The 16,035-nt window shown below is 41.7% G+C and overlaps 1 protein-coding gene across 1 annotated transcript in view; it reads right to left on the reverse strand.

Moving 5' to 3' along the window:
• The window catches only part of ZNF277 (zinc finger protein 277), a 165,504-nt gene that overhangs the window by 131,197 nt on the left and 18,272 nt on the right, over nt 1–16,035 (reverse strand). Inside the window, exon 2 of the mRNA XM_082254450.1 lies at nt 6,804–7,005. Within this exon, the coding sequence (XP_082110576.1) occupies nt 6,804–7,005 (202 nt within the window). The remainder of the gene's footprint in view (nt 1–6,803; nt 7,006–16,035) is intronic.

Genomic DNA, 16,035 nt, shown 5'->3' on the forward strand with positions numbered 1-16,035 from the left:
AGTATTTCAATATTTAAAAGTGTTTAATCCCCACATATGTGTCCTGCAGGAGACCCACTTGTTGGGTACCCGAACGCTGGCTCTTAAGAAACCATGGGTTGGGCATCATTACCACTCTACGTTTTCTACGTATGCTCGTGGAGTCAGCGTTCTTATCCACAAGTCTCTCCCGTTCAGACTTATGGGTCTTTCCCTGGACCCGGATGGACGATTTGTTTTGCTCAATCTGCAGATATCATCTTTTACTTTATTGCTGGTAGGGTTAAATATACCTCCGCCGGCTTCAGTCAGGCTGTTATATAAAATTTTTAAAGAAATTGCAAAATATGAGAATGATAACATACTTATTGTGGGTGATTTTAATATGGTTCCAGACCCAAACATGGATAGAATGACTGGAGATTCTTCCACCAGATCGGATCTTGCTGTATGGGCTGAGACCTATGGGTTGACAGACCTATGGCGTTGGCACCATCCCCATGCTAGGGAATATACCTGCCACTCCGCCACTTATAAATCCTTTTCTCTAATTGACTTAATGTTTGCAGGTGGGTCATTACTATCTCGGGTGCGGGAGATTCGGGTTCTTCCTCGTGGGATCTCTGACCATGCTCCACTTCTCTTAAATATGGAATTATCTGGTAACCCCTCTCATAGACTATGGCGTTTATCCAGATATTGGATCTCTGATTCTGATATAAACCCTTTAGTTGAACCCCAGATAGCGGCCTTTTGGGAGATAAATCCGAGCACGTCATCAGTGGCTATGGTCTGGGACGCTTTTAAGGTTTGCACCCGGGGGTATTATCAGACAGCTATTGGGAAGATCCAACGATATAGGCAAACAAATCTACTGCAAAAAGAAAAGGAAGCTAGAGATATGGAAAACCTATACATACAAACTAGAGACCCCACTCACTATACACGATTTCAATCCTTGACTAGGGAGGTAATGGCAATACGCACAGCCCTTACACAGAAAAAACTGCTTTCTCAATCTCAACATATTTTCGTACATGGAGAGTATAACGGTAAAATGCTGGCGCAAATTTCTAGGGAACAGACAAGTGGGTATAGTATAGCACATATTCAGGATCAATCAGGTACTCTTCACTCTAATCCAGAAACTATTAATCATAACTTCACTGATTATTATCGGGCCCTATATAATACTAGGGTTAATTATTCAGGAGATGAACTCGATCATTATCTACAGGCAGTGGACTTTCCAGTTTTAACTGGTAGAGATAGGGCCAAATTAGACGCCCCTATTACTCTTTTGGAGATCCAGGAAGTGGTGGCCTCCCTACAACCCGATAAAACACCAGGACCGGATGGAATTCCTGTTGAATTCTATAAGGCCCATATGGACCTTTTGGGCCCGCATTTATTAGCCACTCTTCTAGGATCTCTAAATGATGGGGAACTCCCTAAAACAATGAGTGAAGCGATTATTGTTGTGATCCCTAAACCAGGGAAGGACCCATCATTATGTTCATCATACAGACCCATCTCTTTATTAAATGTTGATGGGAAGATCCTTTCAAAAGTCTTGGCCACTCGACTTAATAGTGTTATCACAGGCTTGATTCATCCGGACCAAACTGGATTTATACCTGAACGGGGCACTGATATCAATATCCGGAGATTGTTTACACATATGGCCTTGGCGTCGGGGGAGGGAGCAGGTGTGGTCGCCTCCCTCGACGCCGAGAAAGCATTCGATTCTGTTGAGTGGCCATTTCTTTGGAGGATCCTAGCTAGCTTCGGGTTTGGCCCTAATTTTGTCTCATGGATTAAGCTTCTCTATGAGAACCCTACGGCTAGAGTCCGCACTAATACATCTCTGTCGGATAAATTCCCTCTACTGAGGGGTACCCGACAGGGATGTCCGTTATCCCCAGCCTTGTTTGCCTTGGCTTTGGAGCCGCTCGCGATTATGTTGCGAGCGGACCCACAAGTCCGAGGCATTAAGGTGGGAGTCATTGAAGAGAAGTTGTCTTTATATGCAGACGACACCTTGATATATTTGGCGGATGCTTCTACATCATTACATAGGGCCTTACAATTATTTGACATCTTTGGTCGTTTTTCAGGTATAAGTATTAATTGGTCTAAATCCGTCCTCTTTCCACTACACCCATCGATACCTTTAATCGATACTCAGACACCGTTGAAATGGGTACAGGATATGGTGTACTTAGGCATCAAAGTGGGCCCAACATTGGAGGTGTACCAACAAAATAACATTGACCCTTTAGTTTTACAATTAAATAAAAAGTGTGCGTCTTGGCGCATGCTTCCCTTGTCCCCCGTTGGCAGAATTAATTTAATAAAAATGAACTATCTTCCGAAATTTTTGTATCTTTTTCGTAATTCCCCCATTGATATGACTAGAACCTTTTTTTCGAGATTAGATAGTATTGTAACAACTTTTGTATGGGCTGGGCGAACTCCACGAGTCGCAAGGCGCACGCTATATCTTCCTCTTGCAAGAGGAGGTTTAGCGCTTCCTAACTTTAAATTGTATTTTTGGGCGACTGTTCTGGTGACGGTCCGGTGGTGGTTCTCCCAGCCCAAAACTAACTCCGCAGTTACACTAGAAGCAGCACTACTGGGTTCATATGCGGCCCTTAGTAATCTTGTTTTTCGGGGTGAACAGGCACATCCTCAAATAACCAGTCTGATGAAGACTGTGCTGCGGATATGGACTCGGGCGCGGGTGATATATAACACACCATCGCATATATCCCCCCACACTCCTTTGTGGGGTAATCCTAATTTAAAACATCTATATCATCTCCCTGATCCACAGGTATGGGCTGCTAGAGGGATTTTGACTATGAAACATGTTATTAAAGATGGAAGACTTCAGGGCTTTAATGTTCTTCAATCTACCCATTCATTACCTCCCACCATGGGGTTTCGTTACCGCCAGCTTAGTCATGCTATGCGGGCTCAGTTCCAAGGCCCTGTTGTCCTGGAATCAGACCCCTTGGAGAAAATGTTAACTTTTAAGGTAATAGGGAAAACTCTCTCTGCTATATATTCCATACTCTCAACAGATCATAGTCAATCCTCTGAGAAAACCTATAATAAATGGAAGGAGGACATTCCAGATCTGACTATTGAAGAGTGGGAGGACTCGGTGAATAATTATATCCCCTCAATGATAGCGGCTAGGGACAGATTTATACAACTTAAATTCTTACATAGAGCATATTATACGCCGCAACGTCTTGCTAGGATATATCCCATGAAAGATCCCTTGTGCATTAGATGTGGGCATGGAATAGGTACATTCTTACACGTTGTTTGGTCGTGCCCCGACCTGGCAACCTTTTGGAAAGAAGTGACGGACACTATTGGTGAAATCTTTGACATTATGATTCCTTTGGACCCAAAGGTAACTTTATTGAGTAATCTTACAGAACTGGCAGGGGACAAATATGCTAAAAAGTGCATTACATATACCCTGTTTTATGCCAGGAGAGAAATCCTTCTGCGATGGAAGTTACCCGAACCTCCTACCCGATTATCCTGGATAGCTGCCGTTACTAAGACACTTCCATTCTACCGTTTCACATACGGTAGTAGGAATTGCCCAAAAAAATTTGATAAAGTCTGGTCAGCCTGGATTGACGCAGTAGGTGTGCCAATGTCACCTGTTCCACAATGACATAAGTAGGTACTTATTAACTAATTAGATGATAATTTTTTTTTTTTCTTCTTCCTGCTCCTAAACTGGTTTATTGATATTCCCCTTCCCTTCCTCTCCCTAAAGAATTTTTTTTTTTTTTTTTTTTTTTGTGTGTGTTTCTATGTATGGATAATATTATGTTTTGTGCAGAGTAATGTATTGTATTGGAATATGTGTTGTTTATATGTTTAACAATAAAATAAAAATTTAACTGTAAAAAAAAAAAAAAAAAAAACATTTAACCATAAACTGGCCACGACCAGGTGCTCCTCGCAAGATTTCTAACAGAGGAGTTTAAAGAATTAGCAGAAAAGTTCTCCAAGAGCCAAGGATCATTTGTGGAGAGCATGTTGAAGATTGTTTAACGTATGCTGCACAACATTTAGACAAGCCTGTGAAATACTGGGAGAATATAGTCGGGTCAGATGAGACCAAAATTAAACTCTTTGGATGCCGTAATACACACCATGCTTGGAGATCAGAGGGCACTGCACATCACACCCAAAAACACCATACCAAGAGTGAAGTTTGGAGGTAGGACCATCATAGTGTGGGGCTGTTTATCAGCATATGGTACTGGCCAACTTCATATCATTGAAGGAAGCATAAATGGAAAAATGTACCAAGACATTCTTGATAAAAATCTATTGCCATCTACCAGGATGATGAAGATGAAACAAAGATGGACATTTAAGCAAGGATATGATCCCAAAGACAAAGCCAACGAAACTCTCAATTGGTTTCAAAGTAAGAAAATAAAGCTGCTAGAATGGCCCAGTCAATCACCTGACTTGAATCGAACAGAAAATCTATGAAAATAACTAAAGATCCGAGTTCATAGAAGAGGCCCACAGAATCTTCAAGTTTGAATGTATGGATGGAGCCATGTGTATCACCAAATCTGGACATCAAACATGTTTATACTTAATGTTGGTGAATTAATCATTTACAGAAGGAAGAAAACACTAGTTAATATATCAGTTTAGCTCACAAAGTGACAGACACTGCATTTCTTGCAAGATAAATGGGTATTTTCTGTACAGAAAAGGAATAAATTATGGCGCTGCTGCTGCCGCCATCTTCTGCAGATAACTGCACTCCAGGAACAAAAGAAACTCTTGTTTTTCTGTTATTCAGCCTCCTGTACTTACTGGCCAGGGAACATGGCATTCATGGGGCAGCCACATTTCAGTAGGCTGGACTTGCAGAACTGAGACTGCTATTGGTGATGTACAGTATCTCACAAAAGGGAGTACACCCCTCACATTTTTGTAAATATTTTATTATATCTTTTATTTAATGTGACAACATTGAAAAAATGACACTTTGCTACAATGTAAAGTATTGAGTGTACAGCTTGTATATAACAGTGTAAATTTGCTGTCCCCTAAAACAACTCAACACACAGCCATTAATGTCTAAACCAATGCCAGCAAAAGTGAGTACACCCCATAAGTGAAAATGTACAAAATTGGCCCAAAAGTGTCAATATTTTGTGTGGCCACCATTTTTTTCTATCACTGCCTTAACCCTCTTGGGCATGGAGTTCACCAGAGCTTCACAGGTTGCCACTGGAGTCCTCTTTCACTCCTCCATGACGACATCACAGAGCTGATGGATGTTCGAGACCTTGTGCTCCTCCACCTTCCGTTTGAGGATGCCCCACAGATGCTCAATAGGGTTTAGGTCTGGAGACATGCTTGGCCAGTCCATCACCTTTACCCTCAGCTTCTTTAGCAAGGCAGTGGTCGTCTTGGAGGCGTATTTGGGGCTATGTTGGAATAATGCCCTGTGGCCCAGTCTCTGAAGGGAGGGGATCATGCTCTGCTTCAGTATGTCACAGTACATGTTGGCATTCATGGTTCCCTCAATGAACTGTAGCTCCCCAGTGCTGACAGCACTCATGCAGTCCCAGACCATGACACTCCCACCCCATGCTTGAATGTAGACAAGTCACACTTGTCTTTGTACTCCTCCCTTGGTTGCCACCATACACGCTTGACAAAATCTAAACCAAATAAGTTTATATATCTTTGTCTTATCAGACCACAGGACATGGTTCCAGTAATCCATGTCCTTAGTCTGCTTGTCTTCAGCAAACTGTTTGGGGGCTTTCTTGTGCATAATCTTCAGAAGAGGCTTCCTTCTGGGAAGACAGCCATGCAGACCAATTTGATGCAGTGTGCGGCGTATGGTCTGAGCACTGAGAGGCTGACCCCCCCCACCACTACAACCTTGTCAGCATGGCTGGCAGCACTCATACGTCTATTTCCCAAAGACAACGTCTGGATAGGACGCTGGGCACGTGCACTCAGCTTCTTTGGTCGACCATTGTGAGGCCTGTTCTAAGTGGAACCGGTCATGTTAAACCACTGTATGGTCTTGGCTACCGTGCTGCAGCACACTAAATCTGTCTGCAACAGATTCTTATAAAACTCAAAAAAACTCAGACTAAGGTAAATGGATTGGGCATTCTAATGTAAAGTGGAAAAAAAAAACATAACTGATCCCATGTGCAGAACCATGGCAGTTAAAGAATAAACTGAGGACAAGATGGCAGCTTCCTTGGCTGAAAACGATAAAGGGGTTTTAGTTCTGTTTTCAATAGGGTTGACGTTTTCCTAGATAGCATTTACAGCTCACTGATTGATTTACTTGTTGCACAATGCCGCAAATTGTTATTACGGTAGACAATAAAACGTGGTAAATAAGTTAAAATGACACACATGCAACAGGAGAAGATACTAAATAATGGCTGGGAGGCTGCTGTTGAAGATGTACAGTGCTACTTCACCTTTTCATTCTTTCTAAAAAAGGTGATGAACTAATGCTGGCCATACATGTTCAATTTTCTTGTAAAATTTTCTGTTAGATTTACCACAAACCACATAATATGAGGTCAAAGCTAAACAACACTTTCACTTGTATCCAAATAGGCAGGCCTTTGTACTACACAGTTGAAGGTAAATTTCAAGAAAATTGTACAGAAAATTGTATAATGTATGGCCAGCCTTACTCTTTCATTTAACAAGATGGTGCTAGAAGAAAATTTGGGATCACTGACACATTTTCAGTGTGTCAATAAAAAAAACATGTTCCTTACCTCCTAAAATTTGCTATTAACTTTACATCAGCAATGACAAGTTTATGCTCAATAACCATATGTTTGAGGAGTCCGTCCTTTTCTGTCTCCTTGTACAGCTGTTTACAGAACATACATGGCAAATACACAGCATCACTTGGGACAGTAATAGGTCCTGGACTTTCAGGAAATGACAGAGGCTCCAGGATGCAGTCCTTGATATCTGCAATGAAATTGAAAGCAAGCTTGATGTATTATTCAATAAAGCATCACTTGCACCATCTAAAAAAAATAAAAAACAAAAACCCAAAAAAAACGTATCTAACATTACCACTTGCATTAAATTACTAAGTAAGCAAACAGACATTTTGCAGTATGAATATCTGCAAGGTAATTCACACAAAAAAGTTCAGGCTGATAGATTACACAGTCATTCATGACTGCTTTACCATTAAACCTCTGAAACACTTTTCGTGATCAGAAAGGATGTCTCAAACAACTTATTTCCTGCAATATGTACACCGGATTTACCATCCTCCCCCACAACTTTAAAAACTATTTACAAGATTGGATCTATAGATGCTTAGCATGCATATATTCTACAGATGGATACCAGAGGACCTCTGGAACATATGGTCCCATTCTTCTGTAGAGATTTCATATAAAAGCACCTACTGACAGTTAAACATTTGGCTAAAAAATAAAATATAGGTCTAGTGGGACACAAAAACCATATTAAAAGCTTAGGCTGTAGCTTCAGCTATTTTTGCTTATATTCCAACCACAGCTTGAGCTATTTACTACAGTGAAGGAAGATTTACACACCGTTCCAATTATGGGTTTAAAAATATCAGATACATGTGTCGCTGTGGGGCATACTGTAGATAAGCCTTTCTTGGACATGGTTCCATGGAACACTATGGCTCCTCAAGTGATTGTTTGGGATTGCTTGAGCAGCAAGCAGATTAAACTCCCACCAACAATGACAAGTTAAAAAGGGGGCAATTTTCCAGTAACCATCAATGTAGAGGGCAGTTTTTACCATGAACACCAATGTTGAGGGGGCACCACACTTTGATGATCCGGTTTCTTTTTCAAATTTTTACTGAAACTAATTTTGCTGTATTGAACAAGGGGGGTGGTAAATGATCAACCTTGGGTCTTTCTAATTTTACCTGTCATTACTCAGCTATGTACGGTTTTTCTTGTTTTATTATACCGGTCCAATCTGAATTGTAAAAGGTCTATTGCATGTAAGAATCTGGACCTGGGTGTTCCTCTGTGTACCTGTGAATTTATTATTGTTTATGTCGCTTTCAACAAACCCTTGGACCTAAATAAAAAGTTAAGAAATAAAAAATGTATAATTAATATGAATAGCTTGTACATACCCATGTATTTAGAATTATTAGATTTATAATTATAATAATTATATTATTTTTAGATTATACACTGCCTGGCCAAAAAAAAGTAGCCACTAAAAAAACAAAAAAAAAAAAAAAAAAAAAAAAAAAGTCACACACTCGAATATTTTGTTTTGAATTACCGCAAGCATTCGCTCTGGCATTGTTTCGTTAAGCTTCTGCAATGTCACAAGATTTATTTCTGTCTAGCGTATTCATTTTTCACCAAGATCTTGTATTGATGATGGGAGAGTCGGACTACTTTGCAAAGCCTTCTCCAGCACATTCAAAAGATTCTCAATGGGTCTATTATTAGTATTATATAGCATCCAATGTGTGTGTTCCTGTATTATAATTGTGCCAAATACCTTTGTTACATCGCTGCTCGGCCCTTCCGTGACCCCCTGGAGCTCTCTTCTCCTAGTATTATACCATATAATGCCCAATGTGTGTGTACCTGTATTATAATCGTGTGAAATACCTTTGCTACAGTGCCACTCAGCGCTCAGCTGATCTCCCGCTGCTCTCCTTCTCTTCTCCCAGCTGTTAGCGGGGGATCTCAGCCCCTCCCCTCTGCAGTGCTCAGAGCGGGTCACAGAAGCTGTGATGTAACAAAGTAATTTCACGCAATTATAATAAAATACTCTACGCTTCCGTGACCCGCTCTGAGCACTGCAGAGGAGAGGGGCTGAGATCCCCCGCTGACAGCTAGGAAATGAGGAGGAGAGCAGCGGGAAGTCAGCTAGGCACCGCTCTAACGAAGGTATTTCACACAATTATAATAAAATACTCAGCGCTTCCGTGACCCGCTCTGAGCACTGCAGAGGGGAGGGGCTGAGATCCCCCGCTGACAGCTAGGAAATGAGGAGGAGAGCAGCGGGAAGTCAGCTAGGCACCGCTCTAACGAAGGTATTTCACACAATTATAATAAAATACTCAGCGCTTCCGTGACCCGCTCTGAGCACTGCAGAGGGGAGGGGCTGAGATCCCCCGCTGACAACTGGGATATGAGGAGGAGAGCAGCGGGAAGTCAGCTGAGCACCGAGCAGCACTGTAACAAAGGTATTTCACACAAATATAATACAGGAACACACACATTGGACATTATATAAAAAAAACTGTAGTAGTGTTGATTCTAGGATTTTACAAACACTTTAAATTAGGGCTTATTTTCGGGGTAGGGCTTATATTGCAGCCTTCCCTGAAAATTATAGTAGGTCTTTTCGGAGAAACATGGTATGTAGTTGGGAGGAGGATATTACCAAAAACAATACATCTCAAAATGCTCTTTATTTATGGAATTGCCTTGACTTTTCACTGGAGAAAACGGATACAAAACAAAGTGCAAGAGTTCTGTGTACTGCTATAGGGTACACACTTAAGAAAAATGTCTTAGATACAAAAAAGTAAAAATCGCATAGTAACAGATAAATGTAGAGTGATCTTCACCAGCTATATATAAACATTATTTACAGTGTGGGTTCTCTGGCTAATGTGGTTTGTTAGTAATAGGCAGGGTTGTCATGGAGAGGTAAAGAAACTGATAAACAAGAGATGCACAGAAAGTGAAACAATCTGCATAACAATATTTGCCTTAAATGTTCCTATACTTGTTCTACCCAAAATACCAAAATAAGGTGACCAGCATGGACAAGATCAAGTAAAGCACAAAAATGTAGCACCTGGTTAATATAAAAAGATAATGATGATGATGAGGATGATGATGATGATGAGCTTTATGATTAAGAAAGTAGCAAACCTGAACAATACTTTGTAAAATTTGATAAAATATGGACCCTATGCATTAAATATTTGCCACCACCGAATTTTATCCATCAGCTATAGGTGTAAAGGAATTGAGTGCCTCTGCTGGACTGCACCGATCCAGGCCCTGCCTGCCTCATCCCACCTTTCCCTCCCTATTCCCTACACCCCATCTTTCTTTTCTACTGCATACCCATACCCATTTCCACGATTAGAACATCCCCGTTTATACATAAGGAAGGCTTGATCCCACAACTGAAAGAAACCCATACTTATGGTACATTATTTGTGTAAAAACTTTTTATATGGTGTGATATGTACTGTATATAAAAAAAAAAAAAAAAAAACACCACACACACACAGATGGACTGTTGAGGTACTAAAATGCAGCGACTTCAACATATGTAAGATAAAAGACATTTTATTAAAAACATTTAAAAGATTTGCACATTAAAAAAGTAGACTACCAAGTACAATCACTATAATAATCTTTTAGTGCAGGGATCCTCAAACTACGGCCCTCCAGCTGTTGCAGAACTACACATCCCATGAGTCATTGCAAAACTAACATTCGCAGACATGACTAGGCATGATGGAAATTGTAGTTCCTGAACAGCTGGAGGGCCATAGTTTTTGAAGACCCCTGTTCTAGTGATTCCCATCCAGCACCTTTTAGCAATCTACGTATCAATCATTCCCAAAGTATTACATGTAATATTCATGTATACAGTAGATTTGGCTATTCACTAATAAGGCAGTGGACTGCAAGATCCGGTTCACATTAGAGCGATCCGACTTGCGGGGGCGACCTCACAAGTCGCGGTGCGCAGCTCGCACCGCGACCTCGGAGCGGCCGGCACGGACTTCATAACATTGAAGTCTATGACGGTCGCTCCAGGTCGCCCCAAAGAAGCTCCGGACCCTTTTTCTAAGTAGGAGCGACTTGTGTCGCTCCAATTAGAACGGGTCCACAGCTTCTCTATGGCAGGCGACCTACGGCGACCTGTCAGGTGACCAGGTCGCCTGACAGGTCGCCCCAGTGTGAACCGGCTCTGAATCTTTTATTCCTCTATGCATTTCTCAGATAAACTTTGCTTCCTTAGGAAGGCAATTTAGGCGATTTCTAAATTAAACATAGAAAGAAAAGAAAAAAACAAAACAAAACAAACATACTGCCATATGTATTCAACAAGGCACCATACCAATAATATCGTAGGGAAGGATTACAGGAGATGCTAGTCATTTTATCTTGGTCTTTTTTCTTAATATTATAATATTATATTTACTTAGTGTGAAGATTTGTGTAATGATGCTGTAAGGTCTGGGTACTTCCTTTGTGCAATATATGGCCTTGGTTTTAGTTTAGTACATTTTGAAGTAATAGAGAGTCACTTTAAAAGTTGACCTATCAAACCCACCAGTGTGCACCTTCTGACCCTCCGCATCACTGCCACGCACCCCCTAATCCACAAACCTCCTAACTCTCCACCTCTGCATTAAAACGCACACTCTCAGCCACTGCACCCTTGCACACTTACTTTCTTCCACTTCAACACACAATTCCTTCCTGTCCACCACTGCACTGATGTGCACCTACTCACTCTCCACCACAACACCGACATACACTACTTTATTCTCCCCCAGTGAGCAGCTCTTTATTCCCTCCACCTGCACCAATAATCGCTCCCTTATTCATCCTATCCACAAATGGACACATTTGCTAGCATTGCGTTAAAAGAGATTTCACATCTTTACACCAGAGACTTCTGGCCATATGTGCTGTAATAAGGAGCTAACATTAATACAAAAAATATTTGCGGTTGTTTATTTCAAGTTCTAGAAGCAGAACCAGTCTCACTAGAATTTGAAGATATTCTCCTCGAGAAGCTGTTGCCTTGGAGCTTTCTGCCTTGTTACACATAAGAGAAAAGGATTCAGGGGAAAATGTGAAAATGATAAAAACAGACAACGTACTTCATAGCTTGTGCAGTAGATCACCTCCCACTCGCAAAACTTACAATCCAGATTGCTGGTAAGTATGGGCATGATGTAGTACAGTACGTGAGCCTCCAATACTGCCTATCATACTGAAAACACAGTTCCATATCTTCATTAAATATTCCCATTGAGTCTTACTGGGATTATTTGTTTCCTGTATTTATATAATGAATAGCACTTTTAGAGCTCCTGTGATTCATTCACATCAGTCTCTGTCCTCAAAGGAGCTCACAATCTAATGTCCCTACAACATTCACACTATATATTTTTAGATTCTGGGAGGAAAATCATGTAGACACAGGGAAAACATACAAATTTCTACCAGTGGCATCCATGGTAAGGCTGCAAAGTATAAACTGCGGGTTTTCACTTTTAGCCCCTGTTCACATTGGAGCGACTTGTCAAATCGCATAAGTTGCATCCTACAGTATTGCCGGCAATCGCATTGTTCAAATTGGTGCAACATCAAGTTTGCGGTGTCGCATCAATTTGAAAAAGTAGGGCATGCACTTCATTTGGCGATTTCGGGTGAGACTTAAAATCGACAACTGTGTCTTAAAGAGGTTGTAAACCCAAAAATTATTGTTTTTTTTTTCCAACCTGAAAGAGAAACACATAATTAGCTAGCATGCATCACATACTAGCTCATTATGAAATACCTTAGAGCGAGCCCCCGATGTGCCGCCCGCTTACCTCTATGATGGACGACATGTTCAGTCGCCCGTCTTCCGGGATTGCGGCATCCGGCCATCTGATTGGCCGGAGCCGCGGTGACATCACTCCCGCGCACGGGAGCCGACGGTCACGGCACGGGGTTCTGAAGGAACGGCACCAGCGGCCGTTCCTTCAGAGCGCATGCGCCAGTGACGTCACTGGCTGCATGTAAGGTAAATATCTCCTAAATGTTACAAGTTTAGGAGATATTTACAGTACTTATAGGTAAGCCTCATCATAGGCTTACCTATAGTTAAAAGTTGCAGAGGAGGGTTTACTTCCTCTTTAAGCTGCACAGATGTCTTCAAAGTCGCACTGAACAGAGGCTTATCAAACTTCCAGGTTAAATTTAAGTGGATTATCTAAACAAGTCCTTAGATTTTTTTTTAAATACCTGCACTGTATATCACAATTAACTCCTTTCTGATCGCCCGCCGCAGATGTACTGCGGCATGCAGCCGCTCCCAGGCAAATCGCCGTACATGTACGGCGCTCGCTCTCGGGAGTCTAGGGGGCGAGCATGCGCCGCCGGAGGATCGCTCCCGCCCCCACTCGTCAGCGGGGAAGCCGATGCGTGTGTCAGGCGGATCCAATTGCCGCCTGGCACCTGCAATCGTTCCCCACAGAGAGAAGAATGGTCAGCTGTTGTAAACACAGCCGACCGTCCTCCCTGGGATGATCACAGAGGCCATGTATCACATGTTTTTATGGTCATCTCAGAAGCCACGCCCCCCCACAGAATCATTCCCCTAGGCTTAACACCGTCCCTGCCAATGGCATTATTACAGTAACAGTGCATATTGTTAGCACTGATTACTGCAGTAATGTCACTGGTACCCCCAAAAGTGTCAAAAATGTCAGTTGGGGGGTCCGATCTGTCTGCCGCAATGTCGCAGGCCCGCAAAAAAAAAAAAAAAAAAAACACACACAACATAAAAATTACATAAATCTCTCCCGTAGTTAGTAGATGCGATAACTTTTGCGCAAACCAATCAAAATACGCTTATTGCGATTTTTTTTTTTTTACCAAAAATATGTAGCAGAAAACAAATTGGCCTAAAATGTTAAAAAATTATAAATTTTTTTTTTGGGAATGCTATATAGCAGAATGTGAAATTTTTTTTTTTTTCAAAATTGTCGCTCATTTTTTGCTTATAGCGCAAAAAAAAAAAAAAAAAAAAAAAGATCGCACAGGTGATCGAATACCCCCAAAAGAAAGCTCTATTTGTGGGGAAAAAAAAAGGACGTAAATTTTGTTTGGGTACAGCATCGAACAACCGCGCAATTGTCCGGTAAAATAATGCAGTGCGGAATCACAAAATAGGGCCTGGTCAGGAAGGGGGTAAAATCTTCTGGGGCTGAAGTGGTTAAAAGACTCAAAAAAAAAAAAAGTTAGGCTTTTTCGCCTTTATTTTCACTGGTACAACCTGCCAATACCACAATTTCTGTCTTAAGGTGACTAAACTTACTCACTCAATGTGCTATATCTATGGAGGGGCAGAATTGTCACCCTAGGTTGCTCGCTCCCAATTTGGTATACGGAACACCTCCCCACCGCTAAATGAGAACAGGGAGGAGTTTTGTAGTGTACCGTATAGGCATTACACCACAGGGTCATGTGGCTTTCCTAGGGGGGCATCCTCTTGAGGAAGCCACGTGACCCTGTGGCGTAATGCGTACGGGAGGGGCTCTGACATCACTACATAGTACAGTGGAGATGGAGGAATTGTGGCAAATTAGGATACAGGAGGATTATACTGCAAACAGTGGTGTATGAAATGAATGAGGGTCTATGTGTTTACAGTTAGCTCCACTGGAAGCACCTTTTAAAATGTTTGTATGTTTTTATAGGAAAGTGAACGTTTTATAAGGATAAAACACTATTGGCATTGGAGGGGATAAAAAGGAGAAGGAAGCATTCTTAGATTCTAAGCTCCAACGAGCAGGGCCCTCTGACTCCTTGTGTATTGAATTGTATGTGTACTCTCTGCCCTAGCACTGTAAAGCACTGTGCAAACTGTTGGCGCTATATAAATCCTGTATAAGAATTATAATATTATTGATAATAATTCCTAATACAGAGATCTGGAGGTGGATGATTGGTACCCTTGGCAGGGACAAAAGCGCTTTTGGATCATATTTGGATATTTGATCCAAAATCCCAGGTGAGAGTACAACCGGTAGGGGTTGCACAAAGCATGTTTGGCACACTAAAGTGGATGATATTTAGAAGAGCACCCCAGAACAAAGTGGATTCTAATTTTAAGTCTTTTTCTTTTTGACAGTTTTTTTGCTTAGATAGCACATATGGACACTATATGATTCTTGTAATTTGGAAGATGTATATGTCATTGCATCTTTTGAAGTGGAAGACGTTCTGATTACCGTTTTCTATCACCACAATTACTTAGAACCCCCAAACATTATATATTTTTTTTCAGCAGAGACCCGGGAGAATAAAATGGGGATCGTTGCTTTCTATGTCACAAAGTATTTGCGCAGCGATCTTACAAGCGCAATTTTGGAAAAAATACACTTTTTTAAATTAAAATAAATGGGATTTTTGACTCAAAGTAAAATCCATTTCTCTGATGTTCATTGAGGGACACAGCTTCTGATATTCTTAACTATTGCGTTATACTGCCCCCTACAGGAGTAAGACACTAGGCAGAAAAAAAAGGCTGGCTATGCCCATGGGCAGTCCCAGGGGGTATACTCCCTCTCTCTGCTATAGTTACTCAGTTTTGTTACAAGCAGTGTCAGAAAAAATACAACACCACAGAGGGGTGGGTGCTGTGTCTGTCAATGAACATCAGAGAAATGGATTTTACGATAAGTCAAAAATCCCATTTTCTCTTTCGTTCATTGATGGACACAGCTCCAGATATTCTTAGCCATTGGGACGTCCCACAATAGGGTTATTAAACATGAGGGGTGGGAACAGCAAAAAATTCCCAACGCTAGAAACAGTAGCCAACTCCTCCAAGTCCTCTAAACAGCAGCCTGCAAAACCTTGCGGGCAATAGACAGATCCTCAGATGCTAAACACATCATTCACTTTATAGAACTTTGTGAAAGTGTGCCCAACGACCAGGTGGCCGCCTTGCAGACCGGCGTCACCGACGCCTGATAACGCAAGGCCCCGGAGCCACTGAGCGCCCAAGTAGAGTGCGCCTTGATAGGGAAAGGAGGAACCCGACCCCTGATGAAATAGGCCTGAATCCCCGTCTGATCCATCTGGGAATGGTCACAGAGGAAGCGGACAACCCTGTCCGAGACCCATCCGTAAGCACAAATAGTGAGTCGGACTTCATAAGTGCCAGGTAAACCCTAATTGCCCAAACCACATCCAAGGCATGCAAGGCAATTTCCTT

Source organism: Pelophylax lessonae (assembly GCF_965119305.1).
Source record: "Pelophylax lessonae genome assembly, chromosome: 4".
In the NCBI taxonomy this organism is placed as follows: Eukaryota; Metazoa; Chordata; class Amphibia; order Anura; family Ranidae; genus Pelophylax; species Pelophylax lessonae.